Source organism: Mytilus trossulus, chromosome 10 (assembly GCF_036588685.1).
Source record: "Mytilus trossulus isolate FHL-02 chromosome 10, PNRI_Mtr1.1.1.hap1, whole genome shotgun sequence".
NCBI classification, from domain to species: Eukaryota; Metazoa; Mollusca; class Bivalvia; order Mytilida; family Mytilidae; genus Mytilus; species Mytilus trossulus.
The window spans coordinates 1,666,989-1,681,235 of record NC_086382.1 but is presented as its reverse complement, the minus strand read 5'-3'; the positions used below and the strand labels follow the sequence as shown (position 1 = coordinate 1,681,235).

At 31.7% G+C, this 14,247-nt stretch overlaps 1 protein-coding gene across 1 annotated transcript in view; it reads right to left on the bottom strand.

Moving 5' to 3' along the window:
- The window catches only part of LOC134686499 (neurogenic locus notch homolog protein 1-like), a 32,389-nt gene that overhangs the window by 344 nt on the left and 17,798 nt on the right, over positions 1-14,247 (bottom strand). Inside the window, exons 21-38 of the mRNA XM_063546167.1 lie at positions 14,038-14,151; positions 13,798-13,911; positions 13,202-13,315; positions 12,012-12,125; positions 11,416-11,529; positions 10,466-10,579; positions 10,226-10,339; positions 9,630-9,743; positions 8,682-8,795; positions 8,442-8,555; positions 7,846-7,959; positions 6,896-7,009; positions 6,210-6,290; positions 5,661-5,774; positions 3,238-3,351; positions 2,274-2,387; positions 1,455-1,568; positions 657-770 (exon numbers count right to left, since the gene is read on the bottom strand). Coding sequence (XP_063402237.1) covers positions 657-770; positions 1,455-1,568; positions 2,274-2,387; positions 3,238-3,351; positions 5,661-5,774; positions 6,210-6,290; positions 6,896-7,009; positions 7,846-7,959; positions 8,442-8,555; positions 8,682-8,795; positions 9,630-9,743; positions 10,226-10,339; positions 10,466-10,579; positions 11,416-11,529; positions 12,012-12,125; positions 13,202-13,315; positions 13,798-13,911; positions 14,038-14,151 — 2,019 coding nt within the window. The remainder of the gene's footprint in view (positions 1-656; positions 771-1,454; positions 1,569-2,273; positions 2,388-3,237; positions 3,352-5,660; positions 5,775-6,209; positions 6,291-6,895; positions 7,010-7,845; positions 7,960-8,441; positions 8,556-8,681; positions 8,796-9,629; positions 9,744-10,225; positions 10,340-10,465; positions 10,580-11,415; positions 11,530-12,011; positions 12,126-13,201; positions 13,316-13,797; positions 13,912-14,037; positions 14,152-14,247) is intronic.

Genomic DNA, 14,247 nt, shown 5'->3' with positions numbered 1-14,247 from the left:
CATTTACTGATTCGCGGGTCGGACGTCAGAAAACTGTATACGTCACATATATGTGTCGTTCAAAATACACACAAACATTAACTGATTCGCGTGTGGGACGTCAGAAAACTGTATACGTCACATATATGTGTCGTTCAAAATACATACAAACATTAACTGATTCGCGGGTCGGACGTCAGAAAACTGTATACGTCACATAAATGTGTCGTTCAAAATACACACAAACATTAACTGATTCGCGTGTGGGACGTCAGAAAACTGTATACGTCACATATATGTGTCGTTCAAAATACACACAAACATTAACTGATTCGCGTGTGGGACGTCAGAAAATTGTATACGTCACATAAATGTGTCGTTCAAAATACATACAAACAAGACACTTTTCACCTAACAATCATCTGAAAGGCAAACTCTTGCACAATACTAGTTCATTAAATGCAGTTTGAAGTTTCAAAAATAGTCAATTAATATATGATTTAAAAATCATTTAACTATTGCACATGGTGAAAAAATGTATTCCAAATACAGGTTTTATTGTCCCTAAGTCTATTTTCTGTTGTATTTCATTTTTTTTTTCTCGAAGAAAACAGATTTAAAATATTAATAGTACAAAATTGAATATAAGACATTTTAAGTTTAATCTGAGGTCATACCTATTTCACAGTTCTTTCCTTTGTAACCTGGGGCACACGTGCAGCTGTAATCGTTCACTTTATCATCACATGTTGCGCCGTGCTTGCATGGATTTACCAAACATTCATTTATATCTGAAATATGTATACCAAATGTTCAAAAATTAAGAAATTACAGTAAACAAATTTACAACAAAGCTGCACACTTATTGTATGATAAAATTTGAAGAAAACACGGCATGTTCTCGAAATCGACCTGTTCGTCAATTAAAAGACACTCTTGACAGAAAAACCAGTCGGGAATTATAATATTGCAAAATATTTGAAATAAGATTTGAGTTTCAATAGTTGTCAATTGATCTTAAGTGTGGAAAACCCGATTACACATGGTCACATGGTATAAAAGAGTTTGCAAGTACGTTTTGTTTCAACAATTTTCGCATAAGATATTCATGAACTAAGGAATATATCTCCCACATATAAAACTCGGAATACTTGATCGGATCTAATAAAACTTAAGTTCCTTTATGAATTGATTATATAAAAAGTGACTCGCTTTGAAAGTCTAAAAGAAATGCGCTTCTGTTGCAAGAAAATTGGTACCGTGAGTTTTATTACTACCACTGGGTCGATGCCTTTGCTGGTGGACTATAAGTCCACGAGGGTATCACCAGCCCAGTAGCCAGTACTTAGGTTCTGGCATGAAAATACAGATTTATTTTTTGTGTTATTAAAATTTGCTGTTACAAAATATTAGAAATTATTTTAAATTAAGGAATGTATCTCCCTCATGCAAAGCTCTCTTGATAATGATATTACCTATTTCACATCTCTTTCCTTCGTAACCTAGTTTGCAGACACACGTGTAACCATTCACCTCATTCATGCATGATGATCCGTGTTTACAAGGGTTTGGTTTACATTCGTTGATATCTGTTATAAAAAAGATTATCACATATGTTGTACTGATATGTACGTTTTTGCATGGCCAATAATAGCCGGAAGTCAGGGTTGGGTATCAGCCCTCGGGGCCGATATCGATATCAGCCCTCGAAATCCATATCAAGCCCCCGAGTTTTACTTCCGGTAACCTGTCAATCTGTAATTCATAATTATACAACAAAGCCAGGTACTCATTTTATAATCAAACATTTTCAAAAACAAAGCACATTCGAATTCTCAAATCCTCAAAATCTATCAGTTTGTCATATAAAAGATACTCTTGACTGAAAATCAGTCGGGAGGCAAAATATTGCACAATAGTTTAAAGGGGTTTACAGCTTCAAACGTTGTCAATTGATCTATAGTTTAGACAAATCTTTTTAACTTTTTTCACATGGTATTAAAGATTTTGCATGAACTTACTGTTTCAATGTTAATCACATAAGGTATTCGTTTTAGGGAATATATCTCCCTCATACAAAAATCGTAACACTTGACCGGATCTGGAAAACCTATGCTCCTTTTTCACTTTGAAAGTGTAAAAGTTAAAAAGTATTGACTGCCAAATACGTACTATGTTATTGTCCTCTTAATTTATTCTCTTTTGGATTAATTCTTTTTCTAAGAAAAACGATTTCAAAGACTGAAAGTAGAATGTTGATATTAAGACTTTTGGAGTTTAAAATAACAACATACCTATTTCACAGTTTTTTCCTTTGTAGCCTGGAAGACACGTGCAGCTGTAATCGTTCACTTTATCATTACATGTAGCAGTGTGCTTGCATGGATTTGGCAGACATTCATTTACATCTGAAATAGGTATACCATATGAACAAACATTCATAAATTACAGCTTATAATTATACATCAAAGCTAAACACTTATTTTGTGATCAAAATTTTCAAAGTCAAAGCACATTTGAATTCTCAAATCCTCAAAATCGATCAGTTTGTCATATAAAAAATACTCTTGACTGAAATTTCAGTCGGGAGGCAAAATATTGCACAATATTGTAAAGGGGTTTACAGCGTCAAAAGTTGTCAATTGATTTACAGATTAGACAAATCGTTTTAACTTTTTTCACACGGTATTAAAGAGTTTGCAAGAACTTATGGTGTCATTAGAATTGAGAAAGGAAATGGTGAATATGTTAAAGCGACAACCACACGACCATAGAGCAGACAACAGTTGAAGGCCACCAATGGGTCTTCAATGTAGCAAGAATTCCCGCACCCGTAGGTGTCCTTCAGCTGGCCCCTAAACATATGCATAATAGTACAGTGATAATGGACGTCATACTAAACTCCGAATTATACACAAGAAACTAAAATTTAAAATCATACAAGACTAACAAAGGCCAGAGGCTCCTGACTTCACATAAGATATTCATTTTTTCGGAATATATCTCCCTCATACAAAACCCGTAATACTTGATCGGATCTGGAAAACCTAAGCTCCTTTTTGAATTAATTATAAAAAACTCACTTTAAAGTTTACAAGTTAAAAAGTATTGACAGTTCGTATTCCAAATACGGATTTTATTGTCCCCTTAGTTAATTCGCTTTTGTATTTCATTCTTTGTTTTCAAAGGAAACAGATTTCAAAGACTTAAAGTAAAATATTGACATTAAGACATTTTGATTTTAATCTGAGACCATACCTATTTCACAGTTCTTTCCTTTGTAACCTGGAGGACACGTGCAAGTGTAATCATTCACTTTATCATTACATGAAGCGCCGTGCTTGCATGGATTTGGCAGACATTCATTTATATCTGAAATATACCACACGCTCTCAATTCAGAAAATTACAGTTAACAATAACACAACAAAGCTAAACACTTTTTTGGTGATTAAACTTATAAACAAACAATGCATGTTCCAATTCTGGAATCTTTCAAAAACGACCTATTTGTCATTTGAAAGACAATATTGACAGAAATATCAGTCGGGCAATATAATATTGCACAATCTTTTGAAGGAGTTCGGAGTTCTTACAGTTGTCAATTTATCTACAGGTTAGAAAAAAAAAGTATCAATTTTTTCACATACTTTGAAGGGTTTGCAAGAACTTTTTGTTTCAACATAAGACATTTATAAACTAAGGAATATATATCCCTGATACAAAACTCGGAATACATGATCGGATCTTGTAAAACTAAAGCTCCTCTTTTAATTGATAATACAAAAAGTAACTGGCTTTGAAAACCTAAGGGCTAAAAAGTATTGACTGTTTGTCTACAAAAAACTGATTTAATTGTCACCTTATTTTATTCTCTTTTTTATTTATGTCTTTTTCTAAGAAAACACATTTTCCAAATATGATAGTAAAATATTGAAATTTAGACATTTGAGTTTAATCTGACATCATACTTATTTCACAGTTCTTGCCCTTGTAACCTTGAAGACACGCGCAGCTGTAATCGTTCACTTTATCATTACATGTAGCACCGTGCTTGCATGGATTTGGCAGACATTGAACAACAAATTTATGTGACGTATATAATTTTTCTAACGTCAGACACTCAAATCAATCCATGTGTTCTTAGACAGTAGATGTTATTGTGTCCTGTTAAATTGTTCCCTTTAAAAAGTTTTGGATTCTCATATATTCTATGTATAATTTTTGGACTAGTTTGAATCTCGGTCTATTTCTGTAATTTATTCTTACATACTTTTGATTTTTTAACCCTGTATGCGTACATTGCCTATGTAAATTTTAAAATTGTTTGTATGCACATTGAACGACAAATTTATGTGACGTTTATAATTTTTCTGACGTCGGACACTCAAGTAGAGATCCATGTGTTCGTGGATAGGTTTTTGTGTCCTGTTAAATTGTTCCTTTTAAAAGTTTTGGATTCTCATAAATTCTATGTATAACTTTTGGACTAGTTTGATTTCTGTAATTTATTCTTACATACTTTTGATTTTTTAACCCTGTCTGCGCTCATTGCCTATGTAAAATTTAAAATTGTTTATAATCCAGGTACTTTTGATAACTATTGTATGCACATTGAACGACAAATTTATGTGACGTATATAATTTTTCTGACGTCAGACACTCAAATCAATCCATGTGTTCGTAGATAGTAGATGTTGTTGTGTCCTGTTAAATTGTTATACGATGATGACTGATGTTCCCATATTTTGACTATTTTATTGATTGTGACTGTTTATTTAACGCATCATGTAAATGTAACGGAATTTGATGAGACTGTTATTAAAGTGAGAGGGTTAGCGCTATAGAACCAGGTTTAATCCACCATTTTCTACATTTGAAAATGCCTGTACCAAGTCAGGAATATGACAGTTCTTGTCCATTCGTTTTTGATGCGTTTTGATTTTTGATTTTGCCATGTGATTATGGACTTTCCAAATTGATTTTCCTCTGAGTTCAGTATTTTTGTGATTTTACTTTTTTTTATATCTGAAATATGTATACCACATGTCCAAAAATTCTGAAATTACAGCTTTTAATTATACAACAAAGCTGAACACTTATTATGTGATCAAACTTTGAAAAAAAACCAAAGCAGGTTCGAATTCTGCAATCTTTAAAAATCGACATGTTCGTCATAGAAAATGCGCTATTGACAGAAAGATCGTTCGGGAGGTAGATTATTGCACAATATTTTAAAGGAGTTGGAAGTTTCACGAGTAGTTAATTGATACAGTTTAGATAAATCATTTTAACTTTTTCACATGGTATTAAAGTACAATTAAAATTGATAATGGAAATTGGGAATGCGTCAAAGAGACAACAACCCGACCAAAGAAAAAAACAACAGCAGAAGGTCCCAAACAGGTCTTCAATGTAGCGAGAAAACATTAAAGTGTTTGCAAGTACTTTTTGTTTCAACATTTATCACATAAGACAGTCATAATTTGAGGAATATATCTCCCTCATGCAAAACTCGGAATACTTCACCGGATCTTGTAAGACTTAAGACCCTTTTTGAATTGATTGTAAAAAAAATAATAACTCGCTTTGGAAGTCTAAAAGTTAAAAAAGCATTGACAGTTTGTATTCCCAATACGGATTTTATTGTCCCCTTTGTCTATTTTCTATCTGACATCATACTTATTTCACAGTTCTTTCCTTTGTAACCTGGGGGACACGTGCAGCTGTAATCGTTCACTTTGTCAGTACATGTAGCACCGTGTTTGCATGGATTTGGCAGACATTCATTTATATCTGAAATATGTATACCACATGAACAAAATATAAGGAATTACAGTTTTTAATTATTCAACAAAGCCAAATACTTATCTTGAAATCTACTTTTTTTTAAAACACGGCTTGTTTTGAATTGTCGAATACTTCTAATCAACCTGTTCGTCATTTAAAAAGAAAAAGAAAAAAAAATACTCAACTAAGAGGAAAATCCAATCGGAAAGTCCATAATCATATGGCAAAATCAAATAACAAAACACATCAAAAACGAAAGACAAGAATTGTCATATTCCTGACTTGGTACAGGCATTTTCAAATGTAGAAAATGTTGGATTAAACCTAGTTTTAAATCGCTAACCCTCTCACTTTGATGACTGTCTCATCAAATTCCGTTCTATTACAATGATGCATAAACTAAACAGACATAATATATAGAAAAAGTCAAAATATGGGTACAGCAGTCATCATCGTAATCATTCACTTTATCATTACATGTAGCGCTGTGCTTGCATGGATTTGGCAGACATTCATTTATATCTGCAATATGTATAACACATGTACACACATTCAAAAACTACAATTCATAATTAAACAACAAAGCCAGGTACAGATTTTATTATCAACAATTTTCAAAATCAAAGCAAATTCGAATTCTGAAATTCTCAAAACCGATCAGTTTCTCATATAAAATATACTCTTGACTGAAAGATTAGTCGGGGGCATAGTATTGCACAATATTGTAAACCTGGTTTATAGCTTCAAAAGTTGTCAATTGATCTACATTTTAGACAAATCGTTTTAACTTTTTTCACATGGTATTAAAGAGTTTGCAAAAACTTATTGTTTCAATATTTATTACATAAAATATTCATTTAAGGGATTATATCTCCCTCATACAAAACTCGTAATACCTGATCGGATCTGGAAAACCTAAACTCCTTTATTAATTAATTCTAAAAAAACTCACTTTGAAAGTTTACAAGTTAAAAGGTATTGACAGTTCGTCTTGCAAATACGGATTTTATTGTCCCCTTAGTTTATTCTCTTTTGTATTTCATTTTTGTTTTCGAAGGAAACAGATTTCAAAAACTTAGAGTAAAATATTGACATCAAGACATTTTGATTGTAATCTGAGATCATACCTATTTCACAGTTCTTTCCTTTGTAACCTGGGGGACACGTGCAAGTATAGTCATTCACTTTATCATCACATGTAGCGCCGTGCATGCATGGATTTGGCAGACATTCATTTGTATCTGAAATATACCACACACTCTCAATTCAGAAAATTACAGTTAACAATAACACAACAAAGGTAAGCACTTTTTTGTGATTAAACTTTTAAACACACAACATGCATAATGCATGTTCGAATTCTGGAATCTTTAAAAATCGACCTATTCGTCATATAAAAGATAATATTGACAGAAAAATCAGTCGGGAAATATAGTATTGCACAATCCTTTTATGGAGATCGGAGCTCTAACTGTTGTCAATTTATCTACAGGTTAGAAAAAAAAGTATCAATTTTTTTCACATAGTATTGAAGAGTTTGCAAGAAAACTTTTGTTTCAACATTTATCACATGAGACATTCATAAACTAAGGAATATATATCCCTTATACAAAACTCGGAACACATGATCGGATCTTGAAAAACTAAAGCTCCTTTTTTAATTGATTTAAAAAAAAAGTACCTGGCTTTGAAAACCTGTGATCTAAAAAGTATTCAATGTTTGTCTACCAAAAACTGGTTTGATTGTCACCTTAGTTAATTCTCTTTTGTACTAATATCTTTTTCCAAAAAAACACATATTAAAATATAATAGTAAAATATTGACATTAAAAGTAATCAAAAGTACCAGGATTATAATTTTATACGCCAGACGCGCGTTTCGTCTACATAAGACTCATCAGTGACGCTCAGATCAAAATAGTTGAAAAAGCCAAATAAATACAAAGTTGAAGAGCATTGAGGACCCAAAATTCCAAAAAGTTGTGCCAAATACGGCTAAGGTAATCTACTCCTGGGGTAAGAAAATCCTTAGTTTTTCGAAAAATTCAGACATTTTAAGTTTAATCTGACACCATACCTTTTTCACAATTCCTTCCTTTGTAACCTGGGGCACACGTGCAGCTGTAATCGTTCACTTTATCATTACATGTAGCGCCGTGTTTGCATGGATTTGGCAGACATTCATTTATATCTGAAATATGTATATCATACGTCCAAATATTCAGAAATCACAGTTTATAATAATGCAACAAAGCTAAATACTTATTTTGCAATCAACTTTTTTTTAACAAAGCATGTCATAAATTCTCGAAAGGTTTAAATTGAAAGAATCTTTTCCTCGAAAAATCATCTGAGAGGCATAATCTTGCACAATATTAGTATATTAAGGGAGTTTGAAGTTTCAATAGTAGTCAATTGATATACAATTTAAAAATTCGTTAATACTTTTACACAGGGTATTCCAAATACGTTTTTTGTTGGACCCTTAGCATATTCTTTTTGGAATTTTTGATTCATTATGGTTCGTTAAACATTTGTTTTCTCTCTGATTAACAGATTATGTGCCAGTCATTTTTCTGTTATAGAAATATACTATGTATTGCAATATTGCTGCTTATCTAATGCACATAATAAACCAATTGTTGGAAAAACCAATATTGATAATGATATTACCTATTTCACATCTCTTTCCTTCGTAACCTGGTTTGCAGACACAAGTGTAACCATTCACCTCATTCAGGCATGATGATCCATGTTTACAAGGGTTTGGTTTACATTCGTTGATATCTGTTATGAAAAGAGTATATTTGTTCTAGTTAATGTAATGATAATTATTTTTGAAGAAAACAGTTTTCCAAGAATAAAATTAAAATATTGACATAAAGACATTTTGAACTTAATCTGATATCATACCTATTTCACAGTTCTTTCCTTTGTAACCTGGGGGACACGTGCAAGTATAGTCATTCACTTTATCATCACATGTAGCGCCTTGCATGCATGGATTTGGCAGACATTCATTTGTATCTGAAATATACCACACACTCTCAATTCAGAAAATTACAGTTAACAATAACACAACAAAGGTAAGTACTTTTTTGTGATTAAACTTTTAAACACACAACATGCATAATGCAAGTTCGAATTCGGAATCTTTAAAAATCGACCTATTCGTCATATAAAAGATAATATTGACAGAAAAATCAGTCGGGAAATATAGTATTGCACAATCCTTTTATGGAGATCGGAGCTCTAACAGTTGTCAATTTATCTACAGGTTAGAAAAAAAAGTATCAATTTTTTTCACATAGTATTGAAGAGTTTGCAAGAAAACTTTTGTTTCAACATTTATCACATGAGACATTCATAAACTAAGGAATATATATCCCTTATACAAAACTCGGAACACATGATCGGATCTTGAAAAACTAAAGCTCCTTTTTTAATTGATTTAAAAAAAAAGCACCTGGCTTTGCAAACCTGTGAGCTAAAAAGTATTCAATGTTTGTCTACCAAAAACTGGTTTGATTGTCACCTTAGTTAATTCTCTTTTGTACTAATATCTTTTTCCAAAAAACACATATTAAAATATAATAGTAAAATATTGACATTAAAAGTAATCAAAAGTACCAGGATTATAATTTTATACGCCAGACGCGCGTTTCGTCTACATAAGACTCATCAGTGACGCTCAGATCAAAATAGTTGAAAAAGCCAAATAAATACAAAGTTGAAGAGCATTGAGGACCCAAAATTCCAAAAAGTTGTGCCAAATACGGCTAAGGTAATCTACTCCTGGGGTAAGAAAATCCTTAGTTTTTCGAAAAATTCAGACATTTTAAGTTTAATCTGACACCATACCTTTTTCACAATTCCTTCCTTTGTAACCTGGGGCACACATGCAGCTGTAATCGTTCACTTTATCATTACATGTAGCGCCGTGTTTGCATGGATTTGGCAGACATTCATTTATATCTGAAATATGTATATCATACGTCCAAATATTCAGAAATCACAGTTTATAATAATGCAACAAAGCTAAATACTTATTTTGCAATCAACTTTTTTTTAACAAAGCATGTCATAAATTCTCGAAAGGTTTAAATTGAAAGAATCTTTTCCTCGAAAAATCATCTGAGAGGCATAATCTTGCACAATATTAGTATATTAAGGGAGTTTGAAGTTTCAATAGTAGTCAATTGATATACAATTTGAAAATTCGTTAATACTTTTACACAGGGTATTCCAAATACGTTTTTTGTTGGACCCTTAGCATATTCTTTTTGGAATTTTTGATTCATTATGGTTCGTTAAACATTTGTTTTCTCTCTGATTAACAGATTATGTGCCAGTCATTTTTCTGTTATAGAAATATACTATGTATTGCAATATTGCTGCTTATCTAATGCACATAATAAACCAATTGTTGGAAAAACCAATATTGATAATGATATTACCTATTTCACATCTCTTTCCTTCGTAACCTGGTTTGCAGACACAAGTGTAACCATTCACCTCATTCAGGCATGATGATCCATGTTTACAAGGGTTTGGTTTACATTCGTTGATATCTGTTATGAAAAGAGTATATTTGTTCTAGTTAATGTAATGATAATTATTTTTGAAGAAAACAGTTTTCCAAGAATAAAATTAAAATATTGACATAAAGACATTTTGAACTTAATCTGATATCATACCTATTTCACAGTTCTTTCCTTTGTAACCTGGGGGACACGTGCAAGTATAGTCATTCACTTTATCATCACATGTAGCGCCGTGCATGCATGGATTTGGCAGACATTCATTTGTATCTGAAATATACCACACACTCTCAATTCAGAAAATTACAGTTAACAATAACACGACAAAGGTAAGTACTTTTGTGTGATTAAACTTTTAAACACACAACATGCATAATGCATGTTCGAATTCTGGAATCTTTAAAAATCGACCTATTCGTCATATAAAAGATAATATTGACAGAAAAATCAGTCGGGAAATATAGTATTGCACAATCCTTTTATGGAGATCGGAGCTCTAACAGTTGTCAATTTATCTACAGGTTAGAAAAAAAAGTATCAATTTTTTTCACATAGTATTGAAGAGTTTGCAAGAAAACTTTTGTTTCAACATTTATCACATGAGACATTCATAAACTAAGGAATATATATCCCTTATACAAAACTCGGAACACATGATCGGATCTTGAAAAACTAAAGCTCCTTTTTTAATTGATTTAAAAAAAAAGCACCTGGCTTTGAAAACCTGTGAGCTAAAAAGTATTCAATGTTTGTCTACCAAAAACTGGTTTGATTGTCACCTTAGTTAATTCTCTTTTGTACTAATATCTTTTTCCAAAAAAACACATATTAAAATATAATAGTAAAATATTGACATTAAAAGTAATCAAAAGTACCAGGATTATAATTTTATACGCCAGACGCGCGTTTCGTCTACATAAGACTCATCAGTGACGCTCAGATCAAAATAGTTGAAAAAGCCAAATAAATACAAAGTTGAAGAGCATTGAGGACCCAAAATTCCAAAAAGTTGTGCCAAATACGGCTAAGGTAATCTACTCCTGGGGTAAGAAAATCCTTAGTTTTTCGAAAAATTCAGACATTTTAAGTTTAATCTGACACCATACCTTTTTCACAATTCCTTCCTTTGTAACCTGGGGCACACGTGCAGCTGTAATCGTTCACTTTATCATTACATGTAGCGCCGTGTTTGCATGGATTTGGCAGACATTCATTTATATCTGAAATATGTATATCATACGTCCAAATATTCAGAAATCACAGTTTATAATAATGCAACAAAGCTAAATACTTATTTTGCAATCAACTTTTTTTTAACAAAGCATGTCATAAATTCTCGAAAGGTTTAAATTGAAAGAATCTTTTCCTCGAAAAATCATCTGAGAGGCATAATCTTGCACAATATTAGTATATTAAGGGAGTTTGAAGTTTCAATAGTAGTCAATTGATATACAATTTAAAAATTCGTTAATACTTTTACACAGGGTATTCCAAATACGTTTTTTGTTGGACCCTTAGCATATTCTTTTTGGAATTTTTGATTCATTATGGTTCGTTAAACATTTGTTTTCTCTCTGATTAACAGATTATGTGCCAGTCATTTTTCTGTTATAGAAATATACTATGTATTGCAATATTGCTGCTTATCTAATGCACATAATAAACCAATTGTTGGAAAAACCAATATTGATAATGATATTACCTATTTCACATCTCTTTCCTTCGTAACCTGGTTTGCAGACACAAGTGTAACCATTCACCTCATTCAGGCATGATGATCCATGTTTACAAGGGTTTGGTTTACATTCGTTGATATCTGTTATGAAAAGAGTATATTTGTTCTAGTTAATGTAATGATAATTATTTTTGAAGAAAACAGTTTTCCAAGAATAAAATTAAAATATTGACATAAAGACATTTTGAACTTAATTTGATATCATACCTATTTCACAGTTCTTTCCTTTGTAACCTGGGGGACACGTGCAAGTATAGTCATTCACTTTATCATCACATGTAGCGCCGTGCATGCATGGATTTGGCAGACATTCATTTGTATCTGAAATATACCACACACTCTCAATTCAGAAAATTACAGTTAACAATAACACAACAAAGGTAAGTACTTTTGTGTGATTAAACTTTTAAACACACAACATGCATAATGCATGTTCGAATTCTGGAATCTTTAAAAATCGACCTATTCGTCATATAAAAGATAATATTGACAGAAAAATCAGTCGGGAAATATAGTATTGCACAATCCTTTTATGGAGATCGGAGCTCTAACAGTTGTCAATTTATCTACAGGTTAGAAAAAAAAGTATCAATTTTTTTCACATAGTATTGAAGAGTTTGCAAGAAAACTTTTGTTTCAACATTTATCACATGAGACATTCATAAACTAAGGAATATATATCCCTTATACAAAACTCGGAACACATGATCGGATCTTGAAAAACTAAAGCTCCTTTTTTAATTGATTTAAAAAAAAAGCACCTGGCTTTGAAAACCTGTGAGCTAAAAAGTATTCAATGTTTGTCTACCAAAAACTGGTTTGATTGTCACCTTAGTTAATTCTCTTTTGTACTAATATCTTTTTCCAAAAAAACACATATTAAAATATAATAGTAAAATATTGACATTAAAAGTAATCAAAAGTACCAGGATTATAATTTTATACGCCAGACGCGCGTTTCGTCTACATAAGACTCATCAGTGACGCTCAGATCAAAATAGTTGAAAAAGCCAAATAAATACAAAGTTGAAGAGCATTGAGGACCCAAAATTCCAAAAAGTTGTGCCAAATACGGCTAAGGTAATCTACTCCTGGGGTAAGAAAATCCTTAGTTTTTCGAAAAATTCAGACATTTTAAGTTTAATCTGACACCATACCTTTTTCACAATTCCTTCCTTTGTAACCTGGGGCACACATGCAGCTGTAATCGTTCACTTTATCATTACATGTAGCGCCGTGTTTGCATGGATTTGGCAGACATTCATTTATATCTGAAATATGTATATCATACGTCCAAATATTCAGAAATCACAGTTTATAATAATGCAACAAAGCTAAATACTTATTTTGCAATCAACTTTTTTTTAACAAAGCATGTCATAAATTCTCGAAAGGTTTAAATTGAAAGAATCTTTTCCTCGAAAAATCATCTGAGAGGCATAATCTTGCACAATATTAGTATATTAAGGGAGTTTGAAGTTTCAATAGTAGTCAATTGATATACAATTTAAAAATTCGTTAATACTTTTACACAGGGTATTCCAAATACGTTTTTTGTTGGACCCTTAGCATATTCTTTTTGGAATTTTTGATTCATTATGGTTCGTTAAAAATTTGTTTTCTCTCTGATTAACAGATTATGTGCCAGTCATTTTTCTGTTATAGAAATATACTATGTATTGCAATATTGCTGCTTATCTAATGCACATAATAAACCAATTGTTGGAAAAACCAATATTGATAATGATATTACCTATTTCACATCTCTTTCCTTCGTAACCTGGTTTGCAGACACAAGTGTAACCATTCACCTCATTCAGGCATGATGATCCATGTTTACAAGGGTTTGGTTTACATTCGTTGATATCTGTTATGAAAAGAGTATATTTGTTCTAGTTAATGTAATGATAATTATTTTTGAAGAAAACAGTTTTCCAAGAATAAAATTAAAATATTGACATAAAGACATTTTGAACTTAATTTGATATCATACCTATTTCACAGTTCTTTCCTTTGTAACCTGGGGGACACGTGCAAGTATAGTCATTCACTTTATCATCACATGTAGCGCCGTGCATGCATGGATTTGGCAGACATTCATTTGTATCTGAAATATACCACACACTCTCAATTCAGAAAATTACAGTTAACAATAACACAACAAAGGTAAGTACTTTTGTGTGATTAAACTTTTAAACACACA